General features: G+C 40.4%; 1 protein-coding gene across 1 annotated transcript in view; it reads right to left on the reverse strand.

Annotated features, from left to right (window-relative positions):
• Positions 1-1403: 1403 nt before the first annotated feature.
• Positions 1404-16412, reverse strand: part of EGF (epidermal growth factor) — a 98342-nt gene continuing 83333 nt past the window's right edge. Inside the window, 4 exon segments of the mRNA XM_043870762.1 lie at positions 1404-2433; positions 4427-4532; positions 8118-8235; positions 12321-12451. Coding sequence (XP_043726697.1) covers positions 2192-2433; positions 4427-4532; positions 8118-8235; positions 12321-12451 — 597 coding nt within the window. The 3' untranslated portion in view covers positions 1404-2191.

Raw genomic sequence — 16412 nt, forward strand, 5'->3', positions numbered from 1 at the left:
GTTGGAAATCAAGATTAACAGGAAGAACTGGAATCAAATGTTTCAAAAGAATTGAGTATACCACACCTTCTATTAGGTGCTAGAAAAGAAGGCAGAATGCTCACGTTATGTGTAGTAGGCGGTGTTGTTCAGTCACCAAGTCGTGTCCAACTCCGTGACCCTGCGGACTGCAGCATGCCAGGCTTCCCTGTCCCTCACCATCCTCCAGATGTCCTTCACATCTCCCAAGTCCATGTCCAATGAATTGGTGTGTCATCCAACCATCTCATCCTCTGTCACACTCTTCTCCTCTGCCGTCAATCTTTCCCAGCAATGTAGTAGGTGACATTTAGTCAAACAGAATCACAATCAGGCATTGTGCATGAGAGCATAAGATTTAGGAAATAAAAATATTCAGTCTGAAAAAGTGCAAATCAAATATCTTAGATGAAAATGCTCTTTTTAAAAAATAGATTTTTAAAGGAGGATATTTCTGATAGAGATGTGAAGCCTCAACAAAGGAAAAGAACTCTTCAGGGTGACTTGCTGACTAAGGACACAAAATGTGTTTTTTCTGTTTTGACCAGGGAGATAGTGTTAGAGCCTGATCAATGCCACAAGCTCCCATTTTATGAGGTATCAGAGTCACTGTCCAGCTTGAAGACAACAGTTCAAAGAAAATACTATGTTATGGGCTATTATAGTCTCATGTCATCTCTTTGGTTATCATTGGAATCCTAAAAGAGATGCTAAAACACTTACATGTAATCTAAACACTTACAGTTTTTAAAATGCCCACTTTTGGAAGAAGAAAAAATATTCACACTTGGTAATATAATTTTCACATAATTGGGAGAATTATAACTATAGTTTTTCTGAGGTCTATTCACTCATTAGAGATAAATGACAAGTCTTCTGATCCTCTAGATTATCAACTGTCATAGGAAAACCAAATGCAGAAAAATCTGAATTAACTAGAGAAAAGGGTCATGCTGAGTAACTAACTAATGTAAGTTATTCTTGCCCCACGAAATCTTTACCAAAACTTTTAAGAAGTATCTACTTGAGATGTGCTTCAACTGCTTTTCATGCTGACTTCTGGTATAATCAAAATTTAAGGAGTTCAAGAGAAAGGAAAGACAAGACAAGCAAAGGGACTAGTGTTAATGCATAAATTGAATAATCCAAAGCCCCAAATGATCCACAGATAACTGTATTAAGTTTTGTAATTTGTAATAACAATGTCTCCAAGAATAATCTTTAATTGGAATACCTCGTGAAATTTTATAACAGAAAGATTTCAAATATGTTTTGCTTAAAGTAACAATAGCAAGCTGGTCAAACCACTTTGCTTTAACTCTAACATCCCCTTTAACTATAATTTATTACTTAACCAGGTATGCAATAAGATGTTTATGTCATGCACTGGTTTTATTTAAAAATTGATTGCTGTCCAAAATAAAAATAAATCAGGCAATTTGCTTACAATCTCATATTTTGAAAATAAGTAAAAATTCTGTGCAAACATACAGAGGGGGCATTTACCATTTTCATTAGAAGAAAAAATTCTGTGGGGAAAATGATAGTAATGACAGAAACAGAGAAATCTCTTGGGTAATGGTTTAAAAGTTTTCCTTCAAAGATTTTAAAATAGAAAAAATAAACCATGTAATTTTGAAGAAATAAGGTTCTAAGTAGTAGATTTTTCATTAATTTATCAAAATTCATTCTGCAAAATTACCATCATGGACCATGCCAATGATAAGTTAAAGGACTACGATGTATTATAACAGTAATTTTAATATTCTAGCAACTTCATAAGATTGAGCTAAATGTTCTGTCCAAATAAAAGAAATTATAACTGACCAAACCAGTATGATTGATTGCTTTAACCCCAGATTGCTTCTGGGCAGGAAAAAAATTTGTATTGATTATTGAACACTTGAACACAATTTATAAAGCACTATTTTCCCTATTTTGGTGTCTAATGAGATACCAAATAATTCTGCAGGTTACTTTACTTGAAAGTCTGCAGTAAGACTACTTGAAGGAAGAAGCAAAAAGCAATATATATTTGCCTTCAACTCTGAGTAGGTGATTCGTTGTAGAGATTATAGATGGAAAATCTGTATTTTTCCTCTACTTTTAAAATGAAGTATTACTGCCCGTCAATACAGTTTATTCCTTATGATCTTACTTTTAATTCAAGTTTTCACTGTGTCAGCTCCATTTGGTGTGGAGACCTTTGTTGCCACAAAGGGTAAGCTGATGGGAGAGGACAGGATTTCTCAACCCCCTCAGCAATGGGCCGAGCCCTTTCGGAGATAAGATGAAAGCTACACTTCATCCCAGGGTCACCGGAGCCTTTATCGTTGGATGATGCAATGCAGCTTCCTTGTTCTGTGCCCACATACATCTGGGGCTCCATTCTCCACGATGACTGTTCCAAGGACGCTATACAACAGAAAAAAGACATTTCAGTATTCCCATCACTTACGGTGTCCAGCAAACAAGACCCCAACAGTGGTTGGAGAGTAGACCTGAAATATGAGATACAAATAAACCTATTTTCAAGCCATTCTGAACCCAATTTTTAAAAAATTAAAATAGTTTTGGTTAGTTAAGATGATTCAAAGGACTGTGCTACCTGACATTGCTATTTAGCTTTCTCTGTGAACTCTCTCTCTTTCCATTTGGCCCATAAATGACTTGAAAACAGAGCTTGGGTTTTAAATGCAGTTGCATTCCTATTCCCTGACATGGTATTCTACCCTAACCTGCACCAGTTGATGGTGGTTTAGGTCAGTGAATAAGTAACTTTGGAGGCACTACTAGTTTAGCTTGTGGTTTAATGGGTTTTCCAGGAGTAGAGAAAGAATTGGTTCAGAGCCAATCTTGAGCTTTTATTTCATTTTCCACTCTACCTCCCCATCTCCAATCTCTACGTGCTCTTTCATAACAGGTATTAAACACTTATGAGCAGGCTAGACATGATCGGGGATGTGATGACTCATATTGGGAGACAGGTATATGAGTGGGTTATACAGAATGGGTCAAACTGTTTGCAACAGAATGAGCAAAAAGAGAGAGACTCTAACTTATTCCTGAAAATACTCAGCTAACTGAGTCCTCAGTGTTTTCTGGGCTTAACCATACTCTTTCATTTGCAAAATTATATTATATGTACCTCTAAAGAAGATGACTTTCATACCAAAAAATTATTTGCTTTTAGCTCCTCAAGAAAAAGTACTATGTGGAGGTATTCCACTACTTTCAAAAATAACAAAACCCTAAGCAACTTTTGAAAATGCCAAATATTTTCATTATCCAGGTTTAACAACACATATTAAAACTACAATAAATATTATATATAGTATATAGTTTATATGTTATTAATATATGTGTATAATATGTAAAATATTGACTGCAGTTTTAATGTTCAATTCTGAAGTATACTTTAGTATCCAGAGCCTTCCTCAAATTAGGAAATAAAGTCACACTGAATCTGGGTTACATGGCAACATGAATAAGAGGGGGGTTTGGAGTGAGTTTTTCAAAACAAGAACCCAGTGTTCTCTCTACAAGGAAGTTCTAGGAGGAGAGAATGGTAATCAGTGTATTTATAAAGGGCAAATATCAGAAAACATAAGTGGGGCTGAAGTGCCTCTCATGAGCAGAGAAACTATTGTCTCAAAGTTTTTTCTGAACTTTCTAAAGGTTTATGATACAAAGTGTATTCAACCTTGTCCTGTGAGTTAGGAAATACGACTATGATATATATCTAAGACCCAAGCCCAAGAAGCTTATCATAATGCAACTCTTGGTAAAAGTATTATGTCAAATCATATCTAACTCCATTTCTACCTGAAGCAGATTGAACTCCACAACAGCCTAAAAATGTGAGTTGATTTTATGGCCCTTCTTCTAGGGGTCTGACTGGATTTCACAGATGGCCAGGCATCTGGCTAAGGGCTAGACCCTAATAAGACTTATATAGTCCTCAATCCCTAGGAGAATCCCCAGATCCCCCAATCCCTAGGATAATCCCCAGATCAAGTTAAATTAACAAGAACCCTTTATTGTAGAACATGAAACACATTTTCTTGGAGTCATTTACAATTTCGCTGGAACCATACTGACAACAGCCAGTACAGATCCTAACCCCAAGGATGACCTCAAACTCCAGTGTAATTCAGAATAAGGAGGCCCTCACTGTGTGCTTGCTTAAAGGGATCTAGCAGGCTGCTCTGCGACCAGAGTTTTGAGTGAATGTGGTAACCTCACATAAGACAGGAATCTGGTCCAAATATATTTCTCTAAGCTCTATGGCATTCCAATACAGCCAGTTGCTCACATAGCTTATACAATTTCCCTATTGCTTCTGTGCATAGATGAGACTTTCCACACTCAGGGAAAGGTCAAGATCCAGATAAAGATACTCATTCACCAGGATCCAGGGGGGAAAACTGGCCAATATCTGCTGCCAGGCCTTCCGTGAGGGCCTCGGGTGGACTCCCATTCCCGAGGTTTTGATGTTCCTTTACAACCACGAACTGCAGAGAACAAAAGGGAGAGAGAAAACACTGTCAAAATTCATAAATTATCTCAACATACATTTAAGTCTGTGGCTTTGTAATGTTCATCCTATTGGAGGGGAAAGCCAAAAGGAAGGCCCTATCAACTTTGTTTCTCTGGCTAGTGAAGGGTTCAGTTTTCAGTGAGAAGCCTTATGTTACTCTCTGTTAAAGCAACTAGGCACTACTAATATCTTTATTGAAGAATCTATTCTAATTCTGGAATCCCAACTTTTGGGCCATGGATTCCTAGGGACTACTTTTTCCCATAAGCAACCCGTGAATCTACAAGAGGTCTAGGGGTTGCTCATAGACCAGATAAATAACGTCTCTTACATGTTTCTGCTCCAACTTTCCAAATATATGTGTAGGTGCTTAGTTAATAAAATTCACCTAAATATACTAAGATTTGAATAATTTGGGCTCATTATGGGCTCATGACTAATAAGAACACATAAATGCAGCTACTATTTTATAGGGATCCATGAAATTGTCTTCTCATGCTTGAACAGCTAGGGAACCAAAATTCTAAAAGACAGGTCCAGAAAACAACATTATTTCTTTTTGGTCAACAGAATTATCATTTATGTCATTGTTTGTACTGTCCACATTTGATTGGGACTTGCAATGCAGGCTGACCAGAGTTAATTGGCTCACATTCACAAGAGATGAATCAACCTGCAATGCAGGAGACCCTAGTCCAGTTCCTGGGCCAGGGAGATCTGCTGGAGAAGGGATAGGCTCCCCACTCCAGTATACTTGGGCTTCCCTGGTGGCTCAGGTGGTAAAGAATCCGCCTGCAATGTGGAAGACCTGGGTTTGATCCCTGGGTTGGGGAGATCCCTTGGAGAAGGGAACAGCTACCCACTCCAGTATTCTGGCCTGGAGAATTTCATGGACCATATAGTCAATGTAGTTGCAAAGAGTCAGACACGACTGAGCAACTTTCACTTGCACACAAGATAGATTAGAGATTAAAATATTAATAGGTCAAAGATAAAAGGAAAGAAAAGAAGTTACCCCATGCCCCAGGATGAAGGATGCAGTTTGGTCAAGTCCTTCCTTGCCAATCAGTAACCCAGCAGAGAGGATGCCCCTAAGACTCTGGTTGATTATGCTCCATTGGTTCAGAAACGGGCCCTCTACATAATGAGCCCCTAACTCAGAAATGTAGTGAAGAAAAGAAAAAAAAGTTTCCTTGATCATATTTCCTTTTTAGAAAAGTATAGGAAGAATAATGAATGGTTGATTAGGGAAAAAAATGTTGATGAGAGAATGGCGAATCCCCTGAACACATTTTCATCTTCTTATTTTCCACAACACTAAGCATCCTTGCCATCTCCTCCTCATCAATAGCCTCCTGCAAAAAAAAAAAAAATAGTCTCCTGCAGTAACACAATGCAAAATTAATACATGACCCACTGTTTAAGGGCACATGCCCATTTTTCTCACTGGAGAAAGGAATGGCAAACCACTCCAGTATTCTTGCCATGAGAACCCCATTAACAGTGCAAAAAGGCAAAAAGATATGACACCAGAAGATGAGCCCCCAGGTCAGGAAGTGTCCAATATGCTACTGGGGAAGAGTGGAGAAATGAATGAATGAAGAGGCTGGGCCAAAGCAGAAATGACATTCGGTTGTCTGGCTCAAGCCAGACTTCGGCCCTCTGCACTGCAAATTTTCCAACCACATGCCTCTCTGCTAGAAGAACATAGGTTCCTGGATTCTGGCCTGGGTTGGGGAAGGCAGCTGATGGAACCAGATTTGTTTCTGCTGCTTCTCCTCGTTCAGGTGCTCCCTCCCATGCTCACTGATGCCGGCAGCAGCAGTTGGTATCAAGACGGTTCTGACCACTGGGGGTCAGCCTCTCACCATGGCCCTGTGTCCGAACGCTGCTCACAGCAGCAAGTGTCTCTGAGTTTTTAAATAAGAAGACACGATGAAGTCAAAGGAACCGCTGAGCTGAGCTACAGCATGAAACAAGTGCTAGGGGCTGGTGCACTGGGAAGACCCAGAGGGATGGGGTGGGAGGGAGGCGGGAGGGGGGATTGGGATGGGGAACACATGTAAATCCATGGCTGATTCATGTCAATGTATGGCAAAAACCACTACAATATTGTAAAGTAATTAGCCTCCAACTAATAAAAATAAATGGAAAAAAAAAGAAATCAACTATTGTCATTGTAGCCATGTTCCTTGGGAAAGAAAATAAAAAGAAGATACACACAGATTGCATTTTTCCTTCTCTCCTATGATTTAAATAAAATGAACTAAACTTGCTACCTAAAACCTGAAGGAAGTACCATATAGACTAACAATGAAATCAGGGTAATGAAGGATTCCATGAGTCATGAAGCTTCAAAGATCTGAGGACATTTCTGTAACTAGGTTCACTCAGAACCGCACATTTAGGGAATCACTAGAAACAGAAGGGACCTTACAACCATGTAATCCAAATGCCTTGGAGTCCTGATGAGGAAACGGGGGTTAAGTGACTTGCTGAAAATGAGCCAATTGGTAGAAGAGTAAAGTCAGAATTCTCATTTCTTATTGCATTTCTGTACTCAAGTTCAACCAAAAAATAAGTACACATTGAATGCCTACAATGGGCAGAGACAGACGGTTGCTTGTTGGTCAAAAGCACAGCCACAGGAAAGCTATTCTCTGAAATGCATATGAGGTAGAGGCAGGAAGATGGGATTTGGGAAGGACTCCAAGTGATGCCTTTGACCTTCCAAACCCCCTTAATAAGCTTTTCTCTATGTGCCCACAGGTTTCACTTCCCCATGGGCCTGCCAGGTCCAGCTTCTTCCACAATATATACCACAAATGATACCAACAACACACACTGAACCAGTCAACGTGTCTCTGACAGGATCCTGGAAATGGAAATCCCAACCATTGCAAGAGAGCTTGTCCCATCTCTGCCCTCTAGTGTTCTAAGTTCAGTGACTGAAGAGGACGATCTATGAAGCATTTTGAACTTTGCAGTTACTATGCTTTTTGGAAAATATACAGGGTTATCAGACAAAATACAGGATATCTAGAAATATTTGAATTTAAAATTGAACTTTCAGTATTAGTATGAATTTAACTAGGTGTTCTGTATTTTTATTTGCTAAAGCTGGCAAACTCTTGCTGCTGAAGCTTAAGGACTTAAAACATGTGTAAGAAAAGAAGTTTTAAGAAAATTAGGAGCATAATCTTCAGTTTGTAAGACATCCATCTGAAAGGGATCACCTAAAAATTGGGAAAGACTTTTCACAAACACATAAAAAGCTAAGTTATAGCAAGAAAGTACATGATAGAAAAAAGGATCCCATAAACATCTTGTGCCATTACATTATGGCACTAGTTTAGCTTGTCTGATTAATTTAGGACACAGTTCCCCCAGCCCCACTGCCCACCCAGGACCTCCCAGTTGTTGTGGTGTTGGGTAATATTAACACCACCTGGAAGTTATAATAGGTTCCAGTCTCTCTCAACTCAGCAAAGAATGAGAAAAAATGAACTGGGGTTAATATAAAGCCAATTTGTTGCTTCATGCGCTTTGGTTACATTACCCAAGGTTGGGGGCAAGAAGGCATCCCAGCTTCGCCATCTGCAGGCCTGCTACGGATCACATCTCCGCTTGGTTCTTCACAAGGATTCTTTGGATTTTTCAATAGCTGCTTCTGAGTCCTGCAATAAAGTCAAAATGTGAGACGATCTCAAAACAAAACAGTAGCCCATTCAGCGATGGTCAGACAATTACTTTCGTTACTGAAATTTAGGTACCTAAGATGCATGAGAGAAGAGAAGTATTAAGGAAACTAGGAGCATAACTTCGGGTTTTAAAGCCTTCTTTCCTGCATTATTTTACAGATTATGTTTCACTATTTCCAAGGTATTGTGAGAAGGGAGGAGGAGGGCATGGGAGGCAGGGGAAGTCATGCATGCATTCATGGATGTATCGACTGAGTACTAACTATATCCTAGGCCTTGTCCTAGTACTGGAGACATAGCAATGGAAAAACAACAAAATCTCTGCTTAAATGGACTTTGAATTTGTAGAGAGGGGAGTGCCTATTTTAGAAACACTATCACAGCAATTGTGTGACACACAAACTATTAACTCCATTTTACAACTGAAGCCAGTGGGGTTGGAAGATAGTAGTGATGTACCCAAGGCACATGGCTACCAACGGCAGCCCAGGGGCTGGGTCACAGTGATGGGCCAACTACAAAGGGGCACGTGCCATCTACCTCTATAAGGATTAAGTCAAGAGCTGCTGAAGCTGCTGACCTTCAACACCCCCTGAAAGGAGTTCAGGGTGAAGAGCAGAAGTGAAACACTCTGTGCTCTGGGAAAATCTGGCAGGACACATCTTCAGAGAGTTAAAAAGTTTTTCAGGAAAAGATTTTATGAACCAAATTCTTGCATCTCCTTGTACCTAGAAAAATACTAAAATTCTTCATGGTGATGTTTGCTCCTCATGACTAGCAATAACCTTCTGCAAAAAATAGGTGCTTGATCACACGTACTCCCCCCGCCTTCACCAAAGTCACATATATTCTGACGTTCCCCTCTACCTCTTTGGAGCAGTTTCTCAGAGCTATCTGAACTGCTGTCTCCTGAGTGATAGTCTTCATTTTGCTGCAGATAAAACTCAACTCATAACTCTCCTCTTGTGCTTTGCTTTGTTTTGCTTTCAATCACCAGATATAAAGCCTAGGCTCCATCCAGGTCTATGCTAGGCATGGTGTCATGCCCTAGGGGAGGGGGTAAAAGGAAAGGAGATCTAACAGGGACCCCTGTCCTCAGAACCCACCCTCAAGAGGGAGAGAGACAGGTACATCACATCTGAGCAGCCATCTAAGGGAAGGCAATGAAGGAATGGTGGTGGGAAATACTCCAGCCAGCCTCGAGATTCCCAAACAGCGCTACTACCTCAAGGCAGATGGCAGCTCAGTTCCCTTTGGGAGTGCAGCCCTCAGCCACACAGGCCTGTCTGCCCATCTGAAAGTGAAAGTTGCTCAGTCGTGTCCAACCTCTTGGCGACCCCACGGACTTTAGAGTCCATGAAATTCTCCAGGCCAGAAAACTGGAGTGGGGAACCTTTCCCTTCTCCAGGGGATCTTCCCATCTGCCCATCTGAGGAAGGGCAATAGGAAGATAGGGGCTGCTCTGGAAGCCCATCCCAGGAGCTGTGAATTCCATGTAACAGATGGAACCCATTGGGAAATGGTGTGGGTTATTATTTTTAGCCAAAGGCATCAAGGAGAACAATTGAAATGATTAATATAAACAGTTCCAAAGTTTCAAGGTATAGTTTGTGGAACATACCACTTCCTGTTGATTTTCTTTTTTTTTTTTTTTTTTTTTTAATTTTTTTATTAGTTGGAGGCTAATTACTTCACAACATTTCAGTGGGTTTTGTCATACATTGATATGAATCAGCCATAGATTTACACTTATTCCCCATCCCGATCCCCCCTCCCACCTCCCTCTTCACCCGACTCCTCTGGGTCTTCCCAGTGCACCAGGCCCGAGCACTTGTCTCATGCATCCCACCTGGGCTGGTGATCTGTTTCACCATAGATAGTATACATGCTGTTCTTTTGAAACATCCCACCCTCACATTCTCCCACAGAGTTCAAAAGTCTGTTCTGTATTTCTGTGTCTCTTTTTCTGTTTTGCATATAGGGTTATCATTACCATCTTTCTAAATTCCATATATATGTGTTAGTATGCTGTAATGTTCTTTATCTTTCTGGCTTACTTCACTCTGTATAATGGGCTCCAGTTTCATCCATCTCATTAGGACTGATTCAAATGAATTCTTTTTGACAGCTGAGTAATATTCCATGGTGTATATGTACCACAGCTTCCTTATCCATTCATCTGCTGATGGGCATCTAGGTTGCTTCCATGTCCTGGCTATTATAAACAGTGCTGCAATGAACATTGGGGTGCACGTGTCTCTTTCAGATCTGGTTTCCTCAGTGTGTATGCCCAAAAGTGGGATTGCTGGGTCATATGGCAGTTCTATTTCCAGTTTTTTAAGGAATCTCCACACTGTTTTCCATAGTGGCTGTACTAGTTTGCATTCCCACCAACAGTGTAAGAGGGTTCCCTTTTCTCCACACCCTCTCCAGCATTTATTGCTTGTAGTCTTTTGGATAGCAGCCATCCTGACTGGCGTGTAATGGTACCTCATTGTGGTTTTGATTTGCATTTCTCTAATAATGAGTGATGTTGAGCACCTTTTCATGTGTTTGTTAGCCATCTGTATGTCTTCTTTGGAGAAATGTCTGTTTAGTTCTTTGGCCCATTTTTTGATTGGGTCATTTATTTTTCTGGAATTGAGCTTCAGGAGTTGCTTGTATATTTTTGAGATTAATCCTTTGTCTGTTTCTTCATTTGCTATTATTTTCTCCCAATCTGAGGGCTGTCTTTTCACCTTACTTCCTGTTGATTTTCTTACAAAGCAGGCCTTTCAAGAAATCAAGTTTCATGAAGTAGTTACATTACCATACTTTAAAAAATTATTTAGTTTCACAAATAGCCTTTTCAGAGATACACAAAACAAACAGTGTTTGGACAGTTAATCTAAATAAGACAGGCAAGACTGATACAAAGGGAGGAATAACTGATTTTATCTCTTTAAAGAAAATTGCTTAACACATCTAACTGACAAGCTCAGTGCTGGAGTTGTATTTACTGGTATACATCAGTGATATGGCAATGTTTAAGTTGGCAATTTTAATTTGATCCCAAGAGAATCTTACTATCTTATAGTCCATAGAATAAGAAAAAAAAAAAACTTAATAATTATAGTACATGTGGACTTAAGTTTCTTCCTTCCATTTTTTTTTAACCAGTATTTGCCAAACATCTGCTTTTCTTTTGACATTCTGTCTAATGGATGAACAGTTGATTATTCAGTATTCTGTCTACAAACATCCAACATATTGATTGAACACTAGGCTAGAAAGTACAAAGTTTACTGACGGATCACTGAATTAAAATGTCAAGTTTTTGCCCATGAATCCTGTGTCTCAAGATAGAAAAGGGTTTGGAATGTGGGACTCCGTGGGGAAGCTTACGATTCTTGGAAAATCATAACAATAAGAACAGAAAGCATTTATTAAGCCCTAAATTAGCCAGACAAGCTACAATAGTGCATAAAATGCTTTTCAATATTGAGGATAGTGGATGACACTGGCCTACTTTTTAAGAAAGTGGAAAATAAGCAAACAATGTGATGCCCAAAGTAATGGGTTGGTTTCTTTTTTTTTTGTAATAAATATGTAAATACTATTATTCCACAGTTCTAAGCTTTTAATTGGAAATGATTAAAAACACAAACTCCAAGAACCAGAAACTTCCTTCCAATTTAGGGAAGATACTGATTTTCTTGAACAGAAGTTATTATTTTGTGGGAAATCAACTCAATGGACAGGACTTATGAAAAATTATAGTTATGCAGGCTGGGGATGGGGTAAGGGGAAGCCTGTGATGCTAAAAGAAAAAGGTGGAACATAAAAATGCATGCTGTTAAATGACCACCCAATAAACTACATCGGTCTGTGGACAAAGACTGGAAAGGAACAATAAAACCACTGATGTTTTAGAGCAGTGAACCGCTGGGTCATTTTTGTTTTATTTTCTTTTTACTGTTCTTCCAGTTTTTAAGTGAAATAAGTATGTAGAAGAAGCTCATCTCCAAGAGGCCCTGCGAGGAGCTCGAAGGAGGCAGAAAGTTCCAGTGGAAGCAAATCACCTGTGGTAGTGAGCTCCGCACAGCCCCAGGAGCGGCAGGAAAGGCAGCACCACCGCGCAGACGGCCCCGGGCCGACATGGTGCAGATCCCACCAACTCAGGCTGTGTACTCACATCGCTTGCTGGTGTAGCCTACGGGAAAGCTCTGACAACACACAAACAGACGTCAGCGGTGAGCCACGGCCAAAAACGCTCATATTTTTGTACTCACTATCCAGTCATCTCTCAACCTCTATACTTCAGCCTCATATTTTGGGAAGAATATGGAAAATCCATCAGGGGTCAGTTGCTGCTGTCTTCAGTCACTCAGCTGTGTCCCACTCTTGCAACCCCATGGACTGTAGCCCACCAGGCTCCTCTGTCCATGGGATGTTCCAGGCAAGAAATACTAGAATGGGTTGCCATTTCCTTCTTCCGGGGATCTGCCCGACCCAAGGATCTAACTGTGTCTCCTGCACTGGCAGGCGGTTTCTTTACCACTGAGACACCAGGGAAGCCCAACGGGTCAGTTGAAAGCACTCTGATTTACAAGTTAATGCAGCATAGACTTCCCCATTGGTCTGTCGGCCCTGGGATTGATTCGCGGTTATTTGCATATCACCTCTATAAGGCACTGCAGAACACTGATTAAAGATCAATTTCTGTTAAAAGAACAACTGCCTCTCTCTAAGACCAACACAAAGAAACCCTGCCCTAGGAGCAAAGGGAGTTTTCAAACAAATGTTTGGCCAGATTGCAATCAGTATAAGTCAAAGGAAGGAAGAATTTGAAAGCAGAGTCTTTTACTTGAGACCAGGTTATAAAAGAATGTGAGTAGCCTCTGAACAGGAAGCAGAGGAAACCATTTTTCTTACTTTTTTTCTTAAAAGTCATAGATCCAAAAGGTCTCAGTGGTAACAAGAAGCACTTACTTTCCTCAAGAGAGAAAAACTTAAGTGCAGGGAAAAGAGGCATTCACCAACATCCTGCTGTTCATTAGTGAAATTGTTACTGGATTATTGTGTTCGTATGGGGCTTCCCTGGTGCTCAGACAGTAGGTAAAGTATCTGCCTACAATGGAGACCTGGGTTCGATCCCTGGGTTGGGAAGATACCTTGAAGAAGGGAATGGCTGCCTATTCCAGTATTCTTGCCTGGGGAATCCCGTGGACAGAGAAGCCTGGCTGGCTACAGTCCATGGGGTGTCAAGAAGTCCAAGACACAAGATGGGACAGAGTGACCAACACCATCAGCAGCCAACACATACTGTGAACGTTTATGTGGAAGTAAATGAAGCAATGCTGCCATCTACTGGGAATGCATGCTTCCAGAAACTCTCAGGATCTTGAGTAGAATTATTCTTTGAAAGAGCATAAACTTTAAAAATAGTCTATTAAACATTCTGTGATGCTCACTTGTTAGGCATTGCTTCCCCTTGGCCCTGGATCCACTAAGTATATACCCATGCCCCCATTTTATTCCAGAAGGAGATGAAGGAATGAATACACAGAGTACTGACATCAGTCCCCATGATGGGAAGAGGCAGCAAGGGACAAGCTCTAGATGAATCATGCATCTACTGCATGGATGAAGCCCCAGAAGAGATCCCAAGTCTAGTCCTAGCTGTACCTTGAGTTAGTCATAGGAGCTTTGGCAAGTCACTTTCAGAGACAGAAGGGGAAAGAAACAAGCTTTTATTATACACCTTATGTTTCTGATACTGGGATAGTTAGATAGCATCACCAACTCAAGGGGCATGAATTTGAGCAAACTCCAGGAGATAGTGTAGGACAGGGGAGCCTGGTGTGCTACAGTCCACGGGGGTTGCAAAGAGTCAGACACGACTTGGCAACTGGACACTGGGCACTTTTGTTTTGTTCTCAATGGTAGATTTCCATTTTACAGATGAGGAAAGTAAGATGCAGAGGAGTTACACAATTTGTACCAGGTCACACAGCTAGTGAATGGCAGACTTGATTCAAATGGTTCTCTGATTTCAAAGTCTGTATTCTTTCTACTACATTGGGCCACATCCAAAAAGAGTTTTAAGTTCCATGCACCTCTGAAAAACTGTTCTTCTAGAACTGACTCTGCAAGAGCATGCACGATCTGAGTATAGGACCCACGGAGGACCATCCAGTTATTCCTGGCTTTCCTGATGCTGTTTTAATTCTAGCTGTCCTTGGTTATACACATCTACTATTAACAGCTAGCAGCCATTTTTAAACTGGTGGATATTAACAGGCCACACCTCCGATCCTCCCAGAAATCGTAAAGTCTCAAGTAATAAGTCAAGCACATGATAAGAGGTCTGGAGAGCCTAGCAGGCTGTAATATCAAAGCCTTTCAGCCTTATAAGGCCCAGAGCAATCAGCCGGCATTTCACAAGGGCAGGCCACACATCACTAATTTTTTAGGTTTTGATTAATTCTTATCCTACATTAAACAGAAAATTTCCTAGCCGAGTAAGTTTGGTTCCATGGTCAAACAATTTCAAGTTCTGAACTAAACAAAGGTCAACAAGACTTTTTCACATGTTGTGGTGATCATGAATCAAGAATTGAAAGCTAGCGAATGCAGCATTTCTCAAACTTGGCCCCTCAATCCTTTTCTCATGAGACATTTCACAGCATCATAGTTCTGGCAACTTGGGCTGAAGAAGACCTGCCCTAGAGGCTGTGGGTTGGTTCAGAGCCAAACCAGAATAAATGAGGACCTCTTCTATGCTCAAGCGGTTTGGAGTCCTCTGAGAACCCCTTGAGCAGGGGCCCTCTGAGGAGGCCTGTGGGTGTGGAGACTTCCAGTTCTCATATCCTCTGCATCCCCAGGGCAGCTGGGAGTTCCTAGATCTGGGAGGGGAGCTTCCATGGCCTCCAAACAAGGGAGGAAGAAAGTTCCTTTACTAGCCTGCTCACAACTTTGTGAACAGTCTCTGGGCTTCCCAGGTGGTGCTAGTGGTAGAGAATCCCCCTGCCAATGCAGGAGATGCAGATGACCTGGGTTCGGTCCCTGGGTCGGGAAGAGCCCCTGGAGGAAGGCATGGCAAGCATTCTGGTATTCTCGCCTGAAGAATCCCATGGACAGAGGAGCTTGGTGGGCTGTGGTCCATAGGGTCGCACACAGTTGAACATGACTGAGGTAACGTAGCACTCAAGTATACATGTGCAGGATGATGCCTGTGAGATGTTGCTAATAACCGTTGGACTGGAAAGCACTCCCTAGAGATGTTTTCTTTTTATGGAATTAAAAAAATACAAGGTGAGGTCATTGGAGCACGGAAGGACAGAAGGGTTGGACATCTGATAAATCCATTAGATATAGAATTCAAAACCAAAGTTATGATCCAGATTAATGGGAACCCTGGCGATATTTTAAATATTGCTTTTGATTAAAGGTGCTTAAATTTAAGTGTTAGATCCAGTTTGTCATTTTGTAGCAACTAGTATTTAAAATATTACTAGAGGAATATGATATTTTCATCATTTTAATGACAGAAACAAAAGTAGTGTGCTAAGGAGTTCACAAGTCATTTAATGAATTGGTGCTATCAGCTCCAAGTGAAATTAATGTGCTAGCTACAATACATAATTCTGCAATACCCTTCTTCTTCTTATAATGCCTTTAATAATCCAAAGTTAAAGTGTTGGAGAGAAACATAAAGCATTGCTAGGATACTTGTTTTCATAATTTCATTATTAGGAATAATAAAAAGCCATGAACAGATGAAAACAATTTGATCCTTAATATCAAAATCAAGAATGATTATCATCAAGTACTAAATTTATCTTAGGTTAGAAAACCACAGCATGAAATATGAATATGAAAACAGATTTCTACTAGGACTGAGTCATTTTTGCTAATATTCACAAACATTTTCCACTATTTTTGTCAGGATGATGTGATTTCTAATGCAAGGCCATATTCTTCATCACAGAATATAATTTATTCTAGTAATTTAGACTATGTTTCTACTAATTATTATTAATAATCAAAGCTTTTAAACTTATAGCATCTACTCATGAGGATCAAAGTATTCTCTCACTCCATCATTAGGCACAGAGAAATTATCACTGAGTCAGGAGGCCAGCCAGAAGAGACCTATTTATTTTTCAATA

This window comes from Cervus elaphus, chromosome 17, assembly GCF_910594005.1.
Source record: "Cervus elaphus chromosome 17, mCerEla1.1, whole genome shotgun sequence".
Taxonomy (NCBI): Eukaryota; Metazoa; Chordata; class Mammalia; order Artiodactyla; family Cervidae; genus Cervus; species Cervus elaphus.